Here is a 14,722-nt window from a genome sequence, read left to right as displayed (position 1 = left end):
TATTCGCCAGGCCGCCTATACTTTACTGCATTACTAGCGAATCAAACGACAGACAACGGAACTTTACATTCGAAACAAAAATTTCGATGTTTTTCAACTAGTAGCATTATCAGTAACACGTACAACAGATATAATGAGCAAGAAAGGGAAAGAGAGAGGGAGCAGCTTCAAACGTTCTCTGCATGATATCACTTGGGGTGGCTTTTCCTTTTCGCGTGTAGTTCAGAACGTTGGATCGGAATTAATGAACCGTAATCCCCCAATAATGAAGCTTCGGCTTCGTTGCGTCTGATACGACCTCTCTCCCTTTCTCCCTTCCCCTCTTTCTCATCTCTCCCTTCTTGTCTTGTCCGCACATGCAAGTCGATACCTATATATGTATCTAACGCGCGTAAATGTCACATACGTTGGAAAGCTCGTCGGGTAGGGTGAGAGGCTAACAACACACATGAAGATCGACGTTAAAACACATATGAAAAGGGGTGATAGAGAGAGGATGAGAGGGTGAGAGAGAGAGAGAGAGAGAGAGAGAGAGAGAGAGAGAGAGGAAGACGCGGGTTGAGATAGAGAGACCTTTCACGGTGTCGAGGCTATCGGTGGTGTGAGGCAAATTATTTTTCCTGCACAACACGTGTCGTGTTATTCTCTGAGCACATAACGAGTTGCACGAGCGATTCTCCGCTCGCACAAAGAACGCTTTCTCCGACACCTCGCGTTTTTCTACCTTACAAATCAGTTGGTCGTAGCTTATTCGTTTCTCTCTTCCGATTTACGATTTGATTTTTACACTCGTTAATGAAATGTACTAGAGGTTTTTTAACTCGACGAACTTGAAATATCTTACTAGAGCATAGAACATTATAAAAATATTGTCCAACGTACGGGTGAATGAAAATAACTGGAGGGCCTTAATATTTTTCCAACATGTATGAAATTATTCAAGTGTTAATCCCCCTTGGCGCCTTATTTTAAAAATAGGGTCAAAGAAATGTCAGGCCTGAAAACGTGTAAAATTGCTCGAAAAAAGAGAACGCGGGATGGTAAATTTTTGGAAAGACGACGTAGAATATCTCGCGAAGAATCTATAAATTTGTGTGTATGTGTGTATATATATATATATATATATATATATATATGTACACATATATATCGTTATCAATTATCATCTATGTACGTATACGCGATCGTTGCTGAGTACAGAGAAACGTTCTTTGATGTCGATACCTACGTGCCTTGCTGCTGATCCGAAACGGAGTATGTTGCGTCGAATTATCCTCCCTTTGAGAGAATATCTCCCAAGGATATCTCTCGGTCTTGTGCCCAACGATTTCTACTCCTCTTCGTCTTGATTCTCATCGTTCTCCTTTTATTTCACCTCTCCTACATGCGTTACGTAGTTACATGGAAGCGTTATAATCGGGTCGGTGGAACATATCGCGTTACTCTCCTGCACCTGACGTGTGTCTCAACGTCATTAAATTACAGGCTGTATCATAGGATGCATCTGCGTTGCATCGATGATGAAAAGCAGCTTTGAAACTCTATCTGTCTCTGTCTTTGTCTACACCATTCGATCTGTCAAACCGATGGATCATTAGGGCCTGCATATATTTCTATATTTTCATGATACAGAAACGACGAAGAAGAGAAAACAAGCTCGATCTTTTAACGAGTCATCGAGCTGTTTTATGAGAAGTAAGTTTTATCGGCGAGAGTCAGTTTCTCTGAACGATAGTAAATTACTGTCGGTACACGCCGAGCAAAACGCCTATCACGAGTACGTTATCGAGAGTTTAACGACGACCAACATGGTGCGTGGTTCGTCCAATCGAATCACGGGCAGGCCGTCATTAAAGGGGTATTTGCTCGGACAAATAATCGCTGAATCAATATCGTAGGAAACGGTAACATGACGATCGTATTTCGTCGAAAGCGAATAGAAACGCGTTGTATATCTTATAGAAACAACGCAATTATCGGGTAACGTGCCGGAATTTCTCTCTCTCTCTCTCTCTCTCTCTCTCTCTCTCTCTCTCTCTCTCGCCTACTCTCTTTTGGTCTCTTCACTCCGGTAAACTGTACGGGTCATATAATTTATTTATGCACGCGCAATCGACGAGCAGCGGCTAACGCATTGCTCCACCAACGTGTTAATTTGTGTAATGGATCGTTAACCGAAACGTGCCCATAGCACTAATAAGTTAATGACGGACCGGAAGGCTGACGGAGCTCGTGGTGTTGATGGTGCTACCGCTGCTACTTCTACATACCGCATACATTGATTATTCAGAGCGTTTAGCGAGCGACGATTGTGCGAGTTGAAAAAGCACTTTGTTAGCCAGCTTTCAAAGCTGGAGCAGTTTTCTTTTAATCGTTTCATGTTTCCGATTATCTTCGTTGGCACTATTTTCTCGCATGACTGTGCAAGCGAGACAGCAAAGAATCGCGTAGTAAAACCTTATCGCTACCTGTATGTAACGCGCGGTTTCTACGAATTCACGTTCCAAAGATTGCTAAATCGATTGGTATTCTGCGAGAAAGGTGTGTGCCGTGGGACGCTCACATTCGCAAATCCATACAGTTGAAACTTATTCATACATCTCCGTAGATTCGCTTTAAAACTTGAAGGAAAGAAAAAAGATCGAGTAAAAAGGGGAATGCGTGCCAAGCCTGCGATGTCGCGTGTTCTCGTGTTATAATATTACGGCAGTTATATAAACTCAAACACGCCCAGCATTTACATTGATGACCCGAATATAATATATCACGGGGAAGCTCGAAAGCCAAGCTTTTCTCCGCAGCCACAATGGCTACTGACCACCTGTTGCCTTTCCATTTATATTTTAGACGTCGTGAGAGCATCATCGCCTTATGTATCCTCCTCCGTAGGAGTCTCGAAAGGCGTTCGCATCTTTTCTCGCAAGGAAAGATACGTAAACTTCTTTCCGTCACAAATCATACTCGTTACGATAACCTATTGTATTTGATCTTGCCATCTTTATCACGGCGTTGAAGGACCGTCCGTTTTATTAGAAGAAATCTCTTATTTAATTTTCATCGACCAAACGCGTTCGCACGATGCATGTAACTCTGCAAACTTACTGGAGTTGGTTTTGAGGAACTTAAAACACAAGGTGCGGTCTCTACTAACGGAAATTACGTCGGATACGAGACGCCTGACAGGACCATCCGATCCCGTGTTCAGACTAGCCTGACATAAGACGGCAATTTACATTGTGAACGGCTTAGTACATACGTGATAAACCATGTAACCGGTTTCCCAGATAGGACCACATAATCGTCGCTCGTATATACCAGCTACACGCCCGATTAAGTCATCCTTAGTTTAGTCGTCGCCGTCGCCGTCGCCGTCGCCGTCGCCGTCTCCGTCGCCGTCTCCGTCGCCGTCGCAAGACGCCATCAGTCTGGGCGCATCGCGCGCGAATTCCCTCCCTGTTACACCGAAATCCTGGAATTTTCCCTTACTCTCGAACCTCGTTACTTCGCGTTCGAGTCACAGTCCTAATCCGTGCTCGTTCGTTAGAACACGAACGGAAGAAGATAAAACGCGAAAGTCCTTTTAAATCACTTCCTTCCACTTTTCTCTTTCTGATAACGGGTATTTTTCTATTCCAGGGTGCGTCATCCAGCGTAGTGGTAAAGTTCGCGGACACTGAGAAAGAGAGACAACTAAGACGCATGCAGCAAATGGCTGGGAACATGAGCCTCCTTAACCCCTTTGTCTTCAATCAGTTCGGCGCTTACGGCGCTTACGCCCAGGTGGGTCGTATTACCGTTAATGGTTCTCGCGTTACCGCATTATCACTCAGAGTTGCGTCCTTTAGCAAGATTTAAGATTGGCAATAGTTTACCTCTCGTTGTACGAAAGCGATCGATATCGTTGGATCGATACTTTGGAACGTCTCGATTCGTCCGACTTTAAACGTTACCTTTTTCGGGGGACTACTGCGAGAGCAGACCGACCGATGTACGCTTTAAAGCGAAATATTTTATGCGATTACAACGGAATACTGCGCTTGCAGCAACAAGCAGCGCTGATGGCAGCTGCAACGGCACAGGGAACGTATATCAGCCCGATGGCCGCTCTAGCCGCTGGACAATTACCACACGCCCTGAATGGCATGCCGAATCCCGTCGTACCACCGACTTCCGGTAAGTTTTATTCCAAATTTCTTTCGCTCGGAGTCCTAAAGGCACATCGTTTTAGCAGAGATAGACCAAATCGACGGAAGGAATAGAACTGTAACTATAGCGAACCGATATCTCGACCGATTTCCTTATCCAGATAAAGGTGACCTGAGCGTATCTCTCCGGAGATTTATCGTCTAGATACGCGGCTACGTCGCTGCGATAACCAACGCGAATGTTTTCTTTCATCCATCTAGGACGAAACATTAACCGATTCATAGGTTAAGACGTTTCAAATTTCCACGGGAGAAGACTCGTGTTACGGTACTTCTCTTGGGTAAATTCGACGTTCCCAAGGAAAATCTCGCGGTATAACGTTGCGTCGAGCAACATCAATTTCGCGAAGAGAGATGGAGAGAGAGGAAGAGAGAAGGGAGTGCTTGGAATCGGAGAAACGCTCGATTTCCCGGGAAACATTCGACAGCGTGGAGAAGAAACGAGTGAGAAGCATCCGTGCACCATCTCGCACAGACGCACCCACACAAACCCGTATTTATACGTACCCTTCTACCAGGAAAACGCTCGATTTCGCAAACCTCTTTTGCCCTCTACCACCCTACCAACCTCTTCTGCGTAGAACATCCGCGAGCGGTCTCGCGTGCGCGCTTGGAGGAAAAGAGAAGAGCGTACGCTCGCTTGCCTTATAACCGGCTCGTAAATCAATACAACATTTTCACCGAGCGTGACTCGGGCGAAAGATATTGCTGGGTACCGCGAAACTTTATCGAAAGCTCGCCGAACGGGAAGTGGAAACTCGGAGGAAGCACGGCCCTTTCTCTTTCTCTCTCTCTCTCTCTCTCTCTCTCTCTCTCTCTCTCTCTCTCTCTCCATCCCTCCACATCCCTCCTCGACTCCGATCTTTCGATAGGAGAGGAAACTGAGAGAAAGAGAACGAGAGAGAGAGAGAGAGCACAGCGAACGCGGAAATCGTCTCTCCGCAAACGCTGGCGCTGGCTATACGTCGAGTCTCGTCGCGAGGGGAAGGTAATACCGTTTCAAAGGAAAATAATACAATATTTTTACAATTTGATTCCAAGTTATCTCTTACCCTCTCATGGTATTTCTCGCTTATCAATATTCATCATTTTTCCCGTACGTTGCATAAAATAAAACGAAGACGCAATGCAAACTGCTGATCAATTAATTTCAATCCAAGGGGTTCTTTAGGTCGTTCGCTCGTACGAGTTGTCACAACGACGTAGCTTTTGGACTAGAAATCGCAGTCCAAACCATCTAAGGCCTAGCGATATATCCGCATTAATCGGTTGAAAAATCGATTGACGTGAGGTAAAAATAGGAGCAGCGTGTTCACGTGTTCGCGAGAGGATCGGTCGCGAACGGAGATCCGCGACAAAAGTCCGTATTGCAAGAGCAAAAGGGTAATCGTTGTATACTGATCAAGTTTGCTCGTAGGTTCCACAGGACAGCCGGTTAACGGAGCGATACCGTCGTTACCCTCGCCGACGATGCCCAATTTCAACATGGCCGCCCAAACACCGAACGGTCAACCAGCAGGTTCGGATCCAGGTGTCTATACCAACGGAATACCGCAAACCTACTCGGGACGTGAGTATCAACTCAGGCGCAGTGTGCCGCCCCTGCGCAATGCCCGACCAATCGACGACGGACTTTATTATTCCGCGTTTCCACCGCCGAAGGAAATAACCTCGCCCAGTACGACGGCGCTCGGTGCGTCGCTACGCCACGGCTTTTCCTATTTCTCTTTCTACTTTCGCGCAGGACCAAACCACTGCCAGCTAAAATTGCGAAAACGTTCTCACGAGCCCATGCTACTTTTCTTCGATATACGTAATTCCACTTGATTGTCTCTGCGAATGATTTCGCTCTTAACGGACGTTTCGCGGATTAATATTGTTATTCCCTCGTTATTATTCAAAGGTTCGATGCCTCGAAGATATTAAATAATCAGCATTAGATTCTACCGACATTATTTCTCGTTAAGGTAATAGTTGCTCGCTACATTTTCATCGCGTTAATAAGAATTCTTCCACGGGGTCCCACGATGTAACACTATGTAACGCGGTTATATTCGCGGATAAAACTTCGATAAGATCGGGTTCATTGAGACAGGGGCAATAACTTAGGCCCATCTCTGATAAGAGCTGAGCTTACTGAAGTGTAGATGCCCTCCATTTGTCGATTCCAGCACAGGGGCTGCCCAATGGGGAGGCGGCACTTCAACATGCCGCCCCTTATCCTGGAATGCAAGCTTATCCTCCTGGTGTCGGTAAGTTATTCGATTTAATTTTTTTTCCTTTTCTCCTCATTGTTGACATCATCGTCGATTACCATTCTAATCGAATTCCTACTCGATAGTTCTCCTTCGCATTCACGTTTGTATCCATCGTCTCAATCGGTGTCCTCTATTTTCTCTTCAAAAAGTGAAAAACCTTCGAATCGTCAGAATCGAAAGAAAGCCCCCTCCCTTCTCTTCTTTCTCCAACAGACGTAGTTCCCTTACCTAATCCTCCCTCATCTTTTCTTCCAAAAAGTCGCATCTCCGTATTTAAACGTACGACGTAGATCGCTCGCATCGATCAAGATCGTGAAAGCGATGGTTCACGTCACGCGCGTAAACAAACTCGTGCGATTTAGTTTCTTTCTTTCTTTAACCGATTCCTCGATGGTAATTGGAAATCCTGTTAAAGATGGAAACTTATAGAAAGAACAGATTATGAAACAGATATTTTTTAATACTTTAGAAAGTTTTGCTATTTACATGCACGCCGTTCGATGCAGGGGTAACCTGGCTAGATCGGCGGTATTATTGAAAGAACACGCACGTGCACGAGCGCAGCATCGAGGAAAAGTCGTATGGAATTTTTCGAAAGTCTTTCCCCTTCGCGTTCACCTTCCTTTCCTTCATTTTTTGTTCAAAGTCGATCTAAAATGAATATCGTTGGACGTCGGTGAGAGGAAGATCGCGTGAATCAGAGAGAGAGGGAGAGAGAAAGAGAGAGAGACAGGTAGACAGACAGACGGACAGAGCAATGCCGAAAGGGAATAAACGGGGGAAAGAGGAGAGCTATAGGCGAAGGAAAAAATCAAGCGCAACGCGCTTTTAACCGGAACCACTCGGACATTTATCTGGAAAAAACTTAATTTCGCTCTTCGCGTTGCTCTCGTTGTGTTGTGTTGCATGCTACGACTGTGTCAGCATGTACATGCATATATTTCGTATACGTAAAATTCTTTATATGTATATATATTTATACATATATCGTATTATACATATGCCGTGAACACGTCGTAACGTATGCATAGCGGCTCGTATGTTGTGTGTGGTGGTGCTGTGGCGTTGTAGATGTTATTTTGGATGTATGGAAAAGACAAGAAATGGAGGGAACGGTAAATTTAAAAAATAGAATTTATTCATTCGCGTAATCATGTAAACGCATCAAAGATATTTCAAACGAATTCGCTGTCGTGTTTTATCGAAGAATATATTAGATGCTTTACGTTGGTATGCAGATTCGACGCACGCTTCGTTAGGAGCAATAAATTACGAACAACGTTCGAATGTTGTGATTTCAGCAATTTGCACGGTAATTCCCGCTAATGGTCGATAAAAACGACAGGAAGAGAAATGACAGCTTCGCGCACCCGTGCAGTTTTCTATTGCGTTTCCGATGATAAAAAATACACAGGACCCCGTGCGTGTCCATCCACCGCGGATGTTGCTTATACGCGCTCTTGTTTTGTTTCCGTTGTCGCTCGCATAACGACAAGAGTGCTTCGGTAAGAACAATCGGTAAAGCACACTTGACAAAACAGTTTGCCAATCGGTTAATTAGGTTGCCACCGTATTAACTAATTTTCCACTCGACGAACGAGACCGATGAAAAAGGAAAGAAAGGGATGGTCGACCGTAGCCGTAAACAAACGATCCCGTCGCGACCGGTCGTCATAGTTTTCGAATCAATAGAGAAGGAAAATAAAAGTAAAACTATCCTGTTTGCGTAGCTACGTGCGTTCAAAGAATTATCGGTGGTTTCGTGAATTTGTCGGTGTACATGATAGCCTGCAGACCGCTCTTCGTCGCTGCTGCGAAACGTCCAACTTTTTTTGCGCTTACAGGTGTCTCTAAAACGGCCTGTTTTTTCTCCTATATTTGTTCCCAGCGTACACAAACTCGTCGAGATCAACGGATCGAAAAAAGCAATCCCCTATATTCGCTCGCCGTCTCTCTCTCTCTCTCTCTCTCTCTCTCTCTGTCTCTATCTATCTCTCCCCTCCCTCTCTATCTCTCCTTCTCTGTTAAACAGCACGAGGTAACCGACGTATGATCGCGCATTTATTTCATACGCCAAATGTTGACCCATCGCGCTTCCACGAAGCCTCCGGTAACGTCAATCGGAATATATTAAAGTGATATTTGCACGGGAATAATTAATTCCGAAGCGAAATTTCAGCGTTGCGGATTTGAGAGTAGCGAGCGAGTGAACGCTATGCTGTCTATGTCCCGTCGCAAACAGATATCAATCACGTATCATTTTAAATATTTACTCAAGTATGATTAATAACGTTATGATTGCGAGTACGCGATTATAGGCAGAATATGGGAAAGGTCGGATGTCGGTTCGAAATCGTTCAGAAAATCGCACGTAAAAAGTTATCGTTCCTAAGCGAGCTTGACTACCGGTCGATATAACGAGAGCGAGTGGAAAAGTCATGCGCCATCGTGAAACGTGATCTCCCGCGCGTGATTTCATCGGGGTAGTCCGATCCTTCTCAGCGTGGGACTTTGAAGCCGTATCGAGTGTCGCTTTCGAGCACGACTGGGGAAATATTTGACTCCGTTTTCCATCGACAATTAGAAGAGCCAAAAGTAAAAGGCGGAAGAACTAGAGAAAAGAGAAATGCGTGCGCGCGGCGTGTTCGTGTATATATCTAACCTATCCCTATCCTCTGTGCGTGTGCCTACGTGTCTATATCCCGTCTATCTATCTATCTATCTATCTATCTATCTATCTGTATATACATATGTACATACATACATACATACATAGATACATACATGTATTATATATACACACACACACACACATGCGCGCGTGAACATATGGGTGTATACGCGACACGTACGTGCATATGTACGTGTGTGTACGCAGTATGAGGCAGGTACAAAGCACCGAATGTATGGTATTTAAAGTTGGGAAATGGCGATACCGTTGAGAGACGAATATCCTTGTCCGTGGAAGCGGCATGATAAATGGCGCACGAGGAACGTTCGTGAGACTCCTGTAGCGAAGATTCGCCACCATTCGTTTGCTTTTAAGTTGACAAGGTAAATGGACCGCGCCGTTGAACGCGATACGAACGACATCGCCTCCTTTCCTTCCCTTCCCTTCCTCTCGTTTTTCTTTCTTCCTCTATCTGCTTTTTCTTTACCCATTCGACAAAATACAGATACATAATACGAGTCACCTATTCGGAAAATACCAATCTTCGAATCGAAAAGCACTAATTTTTGTTAGAGAGAAGATCGATCCTTCTCCAATCGAACGAACATCATAACCGATCAGGACGGCATGAACGTTGTGTCTCGATGTGAACAAATACGATGTAATTTGTTTGTTATCCGTTATTTGTTACTGTCGCAGCTTATCCCGCAGTCTATGGCCAGTTTCCTCAAGCTATTCCTCAGCCGATGACCGCCGCTGTGGCACCTACGCAAAGAGAAGGTAAGTACAAACACGTTAACGTCTTAATCGTTGATTGTAACACAAAATATCAGTAGTTGTCCAATTCGTAGTTGATATACCACGTCCTTAGATATACCCACACGTACATACCCACACACACACACGCGCGCGCGCACGCACGTGCGCGCAAACAGCAAACGCGTACGACGTAGACGAGTCCAGGCACGAAAAATTCCACTTTGTCGATCGTCCGAAAGAAACGTACAAAAAGTCGAACGGAGAAGTGGAAAAGGAGAGAAATTATATTCTTTGCTGTGTGGGGAAGGTCGATTAAAAAGCGCTTCCTTTTTCTTCTTTTCTTCATCTTTCCAAAGTTTCTGCCCCCTTTTAATTCGACGCTCAACGTCCTCGCTCGGAGAGGCGAAACCTTTGATGAAATTTTTCGCGGCAGAATTCTACCCTACAGGTTTTCATCGGCACGTACGTTTCACGGGTTTCTTTCTCATCAAGCGTGCTGCCGCAAGTAAAACCGTATCTCCTTGCTTCTGAAGTTTCCCGAAATATACTATCTCTCTTATATCAATTGTGTCTCGAATTGGAACGAAGTAAGTCGTTGGGTTTGGTAGAAACCAGATCTCTCGACTTTTCTTCTTCGAATTTTTAAGAAGAAGGAATCCAAAACGTTGTCGCGCACAAAATACGTCCCCTTTCCTGTCGTGTAACGAGCAGAAAGGTCCGCTGAAATCGTTGACTGGTTTTCCAATTAAAAGTACAACGGAATCGATCGAGGTAGTGCTTAACGAGCCGTCAGTCGAACGAAACGTCCTGAAAAAGACGGTCCTTGTTCTTTGTGGAAAAACAGGGCCGAAAGGAAGTTGGAAAGCGATGTTGAAACAAGGGTAGGGAGGAACGAAGCAAGCAAGGAAGGAAGGAAGGAAGGAAGGAAGGAAGGAAAAAAAGAAAAGAGGAGAAAGAGAAGAAGAAGGAGGTAGAAAAGAGGGTGGTAGTAGGTGGATGGAGAAGCCCCACGCCTAATTGCAATTAACAACTCGCCATTATTAGAATATACGATGCCTTACAATGAGATAATGCAAATAAAACGAAAGTTTTAATTACTTTGCCGCTACGCCCGTAGGCGATTCGTTGTTACATCGTAGGATAATGGAAAGTTTACTGCGACAGCCACCCCCGACTTTCGCTAGCCCACCCCTCTTCAGATTATCCTCCTGCCCTCGGCTTCTCTTTTTTGGCTTTTCTCTCTTTTTCTTTTTTTCTTTTTTCGGCCTCCATCCATCTTTTTCACACTCACGAGATCGTTCCACGTAACGTTAATGCACTTTGACGTGCGGAATATGAAGTTCGATCATCAAATTCAAGGCTACCTTTCCGAAAGAGGAGTTTTCCCATTTCGGCAGGTATAAGTTCACGATGAAAATTTGATGTGTCTTGGTAGAGGAAATAAAAAAAGAAATTGGACGCGCGAATCAAGAAGGTGTTTCGGTGTTTCAGGAAAATTGCAGCTGCACACCAGTTTGTCTCGGTTCGTTTTTTTTGCATGACACAGTCATCACTTCATCGGGTAATCTTTCCTTTTTATATCATTAAGTTTCTTAGTAATTATTATTGTCGATGTTCCACGTCTCTCTTTGTCTATCTATCTATCTCTTTTCGTTCACAATATTCTGTCACACAGGTACATTGCAATATATTCTAGACGTTTGCATCGCGAAACTTTCTATGTACATACATTCGTTCTATCCCTATTCAAGAATTTCAGTGTACTCTTCGTTGCACTGGACATGTCAGTGGTTGTTTTCGATGTTGCTCTGCAAAACGGTGCTGGTTGCTTGCTTCCATCTCGTGTTTCGCGTTAACTGTAGACGTGGATTCCAAAATTTCGATTATCCTTGTTATTGATACAACAAATAATCTGTTTTAAGAAAGTACATACGTAGATGATTCTAGAGAGAATGGACTTTACAATTTGATCCCTTCTATTTGTTTTATCAAGACGAGAGGGAGAGAAGAGAAGTTGTTGGGCCATTCTCATTAAATTTGTGGACACATTCCACGCCAAGGCCAATTAGCGAGTCGAGAAGCAATTTCAGGATCACCGATCAGGCACCACGACGACGGAGCTGAATTTATGACTCGTTCTTCGTGATTCCATTTTTCTTTCTCTTTCTCTCTCTCTCTCTCTCCCTCTCCCTCTCCCTCTCCCTCTCCCTCTCCCTCTCCCTCTCTCTTTCTCTCTTCGTCGGCAGCAACTGGAAACCTGTCGACACCCACGCTAATTTGGGTTTCGCGTGACAACTTCGATCGAGTTATTGCCGGGACAAAGCTCCGACGCAAAGGGGAAGCATTTGTCACTCTTTATGTAAACCGCGAGACGCGTTAAGGTTACTCCTCGGATAACGCAAACTTTCCTTTTTGACGCGAAATTAATTTCGAAGCCTTTAACGCCACCTCGATCATCCTTCTCATCTCGCTTCCCCACTTATTTTATATTTCGTCGCCGTGGACAAAGGAAGTAAAGTATCGCCTCTGGATCTTTCATAATTCCATTTGTAAATCTTCGCCTTCTCGATTCCTTTGTCCGTAGGATAAACGTCGGAAAAAAATTATTCAAGAACTCGACGACTAATTCATTCGATTACAAGTACGCAATTATATCAGGCAACACCTGGGAAATGTCTGCACTTTAACATAGGCTAATCCGTTTAATTAGACGGAATTTAATGAGAAAGACTGTTTTGCGAAGGAACGAACAAAGGGGGGGGGGGGAGAAAGAGAAAATGAGAGAAAAATAGGAAAATGGAGGGAAGTATTAAAACTCTTAAAATGACAAAATTGTTCCGGACCTTTGAAGATATTCGAAAAAAGTATAGCATCGTATTTGCATCGATCGATAAATAGAGGGTTATCATAAAAAAGATAAAAGTGTCAAGATTGTTCCTGGAACTGTTACCAACGAACAATTATACTCGCTGATGATTCGACATAGCTTTGGGTTATTCTCAAAGTCTCGAAAGGAGAGGAAAGGAAAAGGAGAGAAAGAGAGGAAGATCTCAAAGGTGGTGGATCCTGCCAAAGTAACAAGCGGCTCGCGATGAGTAGCGCCCTAAAAGTTGAGTGGCAGCCATCTCATTACTTAAATGCGTCCGTTAGTCGGGTAGCTCTCTGGGCAAGAGAGCAGAAGTTTCTACGGTCATAATCGCCGCTAATTGACGTCGGAGTTATAAAGTTCAGTGAAATTAGCTAAATCCTTATTTGGACTTCCTCCCGCCTCTTCTCTCTCTCTCTCTCTTTCTTCCCTTCCCCACCTCCCTTGGCACTCGTTGGAAAGCGTTCTTCGTAGAGCATGCGCACGTATTAATCCTTCTGTCGATGTCTTCTTTGTCGCTTTTCAACGTGATGTTAACTCAAAGAAAAGCCTGCCTCCTGGACATAGAGAAAATATATTAGATTAAAATGGTTGAAACTTATTAAACGGCACAACACGATTCTGTGAAATGCGAGGGCAACGATCAGGGAAACAAGGGCTGCGTCATATCGATTTCTCCATGCAGCGTTTGCGCGATCACTCTTTAAAAATTACGACGATAGATCGTCGTGTCTGGCAATAATAATAAAAAAAAAGAAACAAAAAACTAAAAAAAAGAAACGAAGAAAAAGAAATAAATATATATATATATGTGCGTGTGTATATATATATGTATGTGTATATATATATATGTATATATATATATATATATATATATATATATATATACATATATGCACACACACGCGCGCGCACGCACGCACACACACGCACACACGCGCGCACACACACATATATATAAAAGCATCGTTCGTAATCACTGTCAGGATCACCGTCGTACAAACATACTCCTTCATCGTAATAACGTCCACGTTCATACATCGTATCTCACCTCCCGTATTCACCAGTCCAATTCCCTTGTTTCGTCCGTCATTGTGTTGTGTGAAGTCCCTGTGTTGTGTGTTTGTGTAATTGAAAGTATAAATACTCAACGTTACTTTGAAAGTGCGCGCGAGAGAAAGAGAGAGAATCATCACGATCGTAAGGAACGGCACTTGCGAGAAACCTCTCGCGTCTCTTTCTCTTTTATTTCATTATTATATATGCATATCACTTTGTTTTGACGTCTCTCTCATTACATTTCAAAATTCTTGTTTGTCTCTCACTGATCGATTGTTCCATATAATGGTCTATGTATTTGCTCATAAAATAGTTTGACACGATATGAGAGACTTTAAATCCGATTATCACGAAACTTCATCTTCATTTTCATTGAAACTCGCACTCGCAAGTTCTCGCTTTTCACTATTGCCGAATCATAACAACTTTTCTACCGAAGAAGGAAACTCATCCAAAGACTAACATTCTAACTTGAGTATTATACTTCAAGTTTAGATGTTTAGATGTGCTCTGATTTATATGGTAGGATGCTCTATCTCAGGACCCGAGGGCTGCAACCTGTTCATCTACCACCTGCCACAGGAGTTTGGTGACACCGAGCTCATGCAGATGTTCATGCCCTTCGGCAACGTCATCTCCTCGAAGGTGTTCATCGACCGGGCCACTAACCAGAGCAAATGTTTTGGTAAGTGCGTCATTTCCACGAAAGACCAGAAAGTGAAAACGTGGCCTTGACTGTAAAGAAGAGACAGGAAGAAGACCGTAAGTAAATGGGGGTTCTACTTCGTCAAGGTAGGACTAAGCAAGAAATCTAACTTTGTGTGCTTGTTGGAAAAATCGGGCTGGACGTTTGTACGTGGAAAGAAAACGTGTCGTCGCTTTCGGATTTCGTAATTTCGGCTAA

The 14,722-nt window shown here is 43.9% G+C and overlaps 1 protein-coding gene across 17 annotated transcripts in view; it reads left to right on the top strand.

Moving 5' to 3' along the window:
- LOC127068422 (CUGBP Elav-like family member 4) overlaps positions 1–14,722 on the top strand; it is a 520,701-nt gene that overhangs the window by 490,204 nt on the left and 15,775 nt on the right. For 13 of the 17 annotated variants that reach the window (XM_051004620.1, XM_051004613.1, XM_051004618.1 and 10 more), the window contains 6 exons: positions 3,637–3,780; positions 4,044–4,173; positions 5,623–5,775; positions 6,353–6,457; positions 9,834–9,914; positions 14,345–14,503. In XM_051004620.1, the coding sequence (XP_050860577.1) occupies positions 3,637–3,780; positions 4,044–4,173; positions 5,623–5,775; positions 6,353–6,457; positions 9,834–9,914; positions 14,345–14,503 (772 nt within the window). The remainder of the gene's footprint in view (positions 1–3,636; positions 3,781–4,043; positions 4,174–5,622; positions 5,776–6,352; positions 6,458–9,833; positions 9,915–14,344; positions 14,504–14,722) is intronic. The other 4 variants (XM_051004608.1, XM_051004607.1, XM_051004610.1 and 1 more) reach the window with 4 other exon arrangements.

Source organism: Vespula vulgaris, chromosome 13 (genome assembly GCF_905475345.1).
Source record: "Vespula vulgaris chromosome 13, iyVesVulg1.1, whole genome shotgun sequence".
Lineage (NCBI taxonomy): Eukaryota > Metazoa > Arthropoda > Insecta > Hymenoptera > Vespidae > Vespula > Vespula vulgaris.
Note: the sequence above shows the minus strand (reverse complement) of the source record. Positions and strands in the feature narration are given on the sequence as shown.